The sequence below is a fragment of the Brassica oleracea genome, chromosome C3, assembly GCF_000695525.1.
Source record: "Brassica oleracea var. oleracea cultivar TO1000 chromosome C3, BOL, whole genome shotgun sequence".
NCBI lineage: Eukaryota > Viridiplantae > Streptophyta > Magnoliopsida > Brassicales > Brassicaceae > Brassica > Brassica oleracea.
In genome coordinates, this window is record NC_027750.1 from 62,174,614 (window position 1) to 62,179,487 (window position 4,874).

Here is a 4,874-nt window from a genome sequence, read left to right on the forward strand (position 1 = left end):
TTTATCGGTTATATACCGAACCATATCCAAATCCTACGGTTTTTTAAAAATCATATCCATTCGGTTTGTATGGTATATACCAAATCCAAACCATATTATCTATTTCGGTTTGGTTCGGTTCGGTACGGTTCGGTTTTGCCATATTGAACAGCCCTAGTTTATGAAGATATTGTTCATTTAGCAATTAGATTGAGAAAGAGGCAGAGATTTTTATGAAATAATTTTGTGATGGAAAATAAAGTTGAACTTTATAAATGTAATAACCAAACGAATGTGATAGTTGAGTATAGATCTGAAAATTTTACCTGGACCCGGAATTCAAACATTAACCCAATCCAAAAAATCCAAACTAAAATCGAACTGAAATATAAAAATATCTAAATATGTTTTCAGTTAGAATAGATTGGATATTCAAACCTGATTGGTTATATCCGATATCCGAATATATACCCAAAGATATCAGAACATAAATATATACATATATATACCTAAAACTTAACTTACATATCTCATTCCCGATTCACTTTAGAATTAGGATTTTCATAGGATTAAGGAAAACTATGAGAAAGTGAGGGATTGCATACAAAAATAGGCGAAATCAAAAGATCTTGAGGGATCAACCAGAGGATATGTGAGAGGTGGTGGTTATTGTATCTATGCATGGCAGAGTGAAATTATAGTTTTGGAAGAGAGGAAATTGTTCCATTATTTAGAGGTTGATTTGAGACGATAGATGTGAAGGTATGGGATGAAGGAGAGGATTAACCTCATGATGTCGTTAGGCCTTAGATTACGGATAAGGTAGGGTCGATTCGAAGTTTGGTCTAAGGAGATCTTCCCACCGATGATGATGATGATGATGATAATGTTGATGAATATGAAGAGTGTAACCGTGAAGAGAAGATGGGTAAATACATGGTTTATGCCGGCGGGAAGAGATCTTCAGCTGGATTTTTTGGTGTGATGATGGATCAATGAAGAAGAATCATCATGAACATGATTCCTTGTTTGACAAAAATAATTTGGTTATTTCGGTTATACGCGAAATAACCGAACTCAAACTCAAAATATCTAAACCCTACCTGATATGTAAAGTTATCCAAATGGGTTCTAAATTCCTATATCGAAATACCTGAAAATCCAAAATATCTGATTCGAAGCTAAAAGGGTATTCGAGTGCCCAGACTTAGTTGAGTAACGTTGATGTTTGAATTTGAAATTGTATTCATATAGTTTCAGAATATATTTTTGAGAATTTTAGCTGTATATACAAAGATGTGGTAATTATTTAATCATGCAATATTCAAAAGTATTTGCATAACTAGTATTTTAGTTTGGGTGTAGTTACGTAAGTAAGGCCCTTCTCGATGTATGTCACTTTTATAGGGTAAGCTTACTGTGTATTCAATATGTAATATGTAGTGTGTAATAATATTGTGTCAGACATGGGTAAGGTAATCAAATTCTATTAATAAAATATATAGTTATTAAGTAAAATTTGGTTAACACAAAAATCATGTGTAATAAAACAATTAATTTATGTGTCATGCAGCTTTTAAATTTATGTATGTCTGAACGAGGTCAAATTTTAACAATATCTGGTTGTTTGATATGATTGGCACCTAAGAATTTTAACTACCAATTATATTATATATTATCGAGTTTATTTGAAAACTATTCGTTATTGCATATATGAGTGAAATAAAATTGAATACATTTCAGGTTATTTTATGTTATTACAATAGATACTATAATTTTCATAAATGTGTATTATAACCGGATAATATATAGACAATTCATATTATAATGGCAATAGCCAAAAATGTTTTATGCATTTGTAAACTGAATGCATATTAAAACCGGATAATACAGAGATAACATTTGTTTGTCATTCTAACTAGATTTTTTTTTCTTGGCAGGTGCAAGTTACATGGTTGCAACTGCACATTTTGTTGACCCAACATAGCTGAAGAAAATCATTCTAGGATTCAAACTGGTCATGGATCATAAAGGTCAGACAACTTCGACTGTTTTTCTAGAGTGTTGAATTTTTTTTTTGTATTACAGTAGACAATACAACTCCTAATATCTCAGCTCTTAAGAGATTCCATATGGAGTTCAGTCGAGTATCGCCTGATGCTATTGTGGTTAGATGGAAGCTTTCTGCATATGAGGTGTTGTGCTCACATTCTTAACTTGGTATCTAAGGAGGGTCTAGGTGATTTAGGTAAAAATTTGTTGGTCATCCGTAATGCAGTTCAGTATGTTCGATCTTCTAGTAATAAGTTAAATGCATTTGAACAAAGGGTTACTACTGGGAAGACGACACATGGAAATCTGCCTATAGATGTTAAGATTAGGTGGAACTCAACATTTCTCATTCTGTCTAGAGCATTACAGTTTAGGGTGGCTTTTGATAAGATGGCAGCAGAGGATAATTAAGTTGTACAATGACTACTTTTTAGAAGTAGAAAATGGGGCTAAGAGGCAAGGACCGCCTGCTATTATTGATTGGAATACTGTGGAGAAGCTTTATAGGTTCCTCGTTATATTCTACAATAGTACCTCGGTTCTCTCTGCTTCCTCAAAAGTAAATTCCTGCAAGTGTTATGGTGAGATAGTGACAATTGAGAGGAATCTCACAGCACTGGCTAGCAACTTAGACCCGAATTTGAAGTTGAAAGCTGAAGATATGTTGCACAAGTTTCTGAAATATTGGGATGGCATGAAGAACGTGACCAGGATGTTGATCATATTGATGCGACCATAGGAAGAAGATGAGTTACGCAAACTTTTTTTTGATAAATTATATGGGAATGATAGTATCGAGTCCAAATAAATGAGCGAGTATGTGTTTGATTTACTTACAAGCATGTTCCATGAGTATTCTAGCCGTTTTTCAGAGGGTCTAGTACACAGTCCTCTTAGACAAAGAAAACACCATCTGCGAGTGTTCAGGAGACTCAAGAGCAAATGGAGAGGTTGAAGTTGGTTGTTGACGATTTCGGTTATGAAAGGCTAAATTCTCGGTACAAGGAACTTGTTGCTGAAACAGAAAATGAGGCAAGGGATAAGATGGAAATGTACTTAAAGGAACCTGTTGAGAATCAGAAGCTTATGATGGGATTTGAGTTTGATATTCACGGTTGATGGAAGGTGTACAAAATCAAGTTTCCAGTTTTGGCAGGCAGAGATGACAAAGGATCTACTTGCAATGCAGGTTTCATCTGTGGCTTCAGAAAGTGCTAATTAGCACAAGTGGTAAAATCTTAGAGCCATACATGAGCTGTCTAACTCACTACATGATAGAAGTGCTAATGTGTAGTGACCAATGGATGAAAGCAGATATCAAGTTCTCTGAAAAAATCCAAACTAATCAGCAGATTCTAGCTGAAGTTGAAATGCTAGACAAGCTTGAGAAAAGTATATTTAAAATTTTGTCTTAGTTCTTTTAACATTTCATATGTTTTTTCTTCACGTTTCAATTATGCTTTTGTTTGTCTTTTCAGAGTTTGAGAGTGTAAGACTGCTCTCAATCTTAAGCTCTCAAACTTTCCAACTCTGAAAAGACAAACAAAAGCATAATTGACACGTGAAGAAACATATGAAATGTTAAAAGAACTAAGACAGAAATTCTCTCTTTTTTAATTCATGTCATTTATAATATTTTTTATTTAAATTAAATCAAGCATTTTATTTTGATGTCATTTACAGTTTATAGTATTATTAGTTGAACTTTGGATAAGTGAATAATTAATGATATTTTTGTTAAGAGACATAAAAAGTATATAAAAGTTTTCTCAATAAATATGAAGGGAGTATAGATTGCAACAATTAATAACAAAATTGAAAACTCATATAACATCAGGGAAAGATGATATGTTTGTATACTTCCTTGAAATATACCAGAGCACCAGCTTGGCTACTAACTCTACTAACACAATCGTACCATTTATGTTTGATTTTTGGGAATAGCGTTTCTTCCAATATCAATATACTCGTAAATTGACATAATGATTTGTGCGACTCCTAAATGAAATTTTTTGCCAATATTTAATAGATGAAGACAACATTCATTCATCAATATTTGTATCTTCGTCTCATCCAACAGGTTGTTGAAAATTTTATTTCTATAATCCGAGTTCATCTTTTCAAGACAAACATGAAGATATTAGAGCCTTTTGTGCGAGTAATGATGCATAAGCTCCCTCTCATATTTAACCACTGGTGAATTGGCGGGAGCTTCGATAGGAGATAATATGTTGACATTTACTGGTTCTTGTTGGGAATATTGATAAATTTCTTGGGAGGAAGTTGGGTGAGACATGAAAAATACAACTATAGATACAAGCATTATCATGAGAAGTGACTTTGCCATATTTTATTTTTTTTGTGTTGGATGTTAGATTGGTGAGAATAAAGAGAGATCTTATAGAGGTCACAGAGACTCCACATGACAATGCTGACATAGATAATGGTGTCGCCGCTGCTGGTCAGAGCCATAACAGCACCTCTGTTGACACTGATGTGAAGGAAGTCACAGTCGAGGAATCTGTACATGGCCTGGTTGAAGGGGTGGCTACTCCCGATAGCTTGTGTGCTAACTTTCCTCCTTTGGAACTTGAAGAAGGTGAACTGGCTCCTGAAATTCCCCATGATACCTCTACTGCGGTGATTCCTAGCTGTAATGGTCCTCAGGTATTTTCAAGTGAGGTGACTATGAATTTGTCGGACGATGCTGCGTTCAGTACTCCTTCAAAGAAGAAGATTTTTCACTCGGGCTCTGCGGCGAAATCTCAGGGTCTCTCTGGTTCAATTCAATTTGGTAATTGCTCAAACTCTTTTGATGTTCTGAGTGATGAGAAGGTCGTCGA

General features: G+C 34.4%; 1 protein-coding gene across 1 annotated transcript in view; it reads left to right on the forward strand.

The window, feature by feature from the left end:
• Positions 1 to 2,973: 2,973 nt before the first annotated feature.
• LOC106331168 overlaps positions 2,974 to 4,874 on the forward strand; it is a 4,839-nt gene continuing 2,938 nt past the window's right edge. The window contains exons 1-2 of the mRNA XM_013769495.1: positions 2,974 to 3,131; positions 4,407 to 4,866. Of these exons, the coding sequence (XP_013624949.1) occupies positions 2,974 to 3,131; positions 4,407 to 4,866 (618 nt within the window). The remainder of the gene's footprint in view (positions 3,132 to 4,406; positions 4,867 to 4,874) is intronic.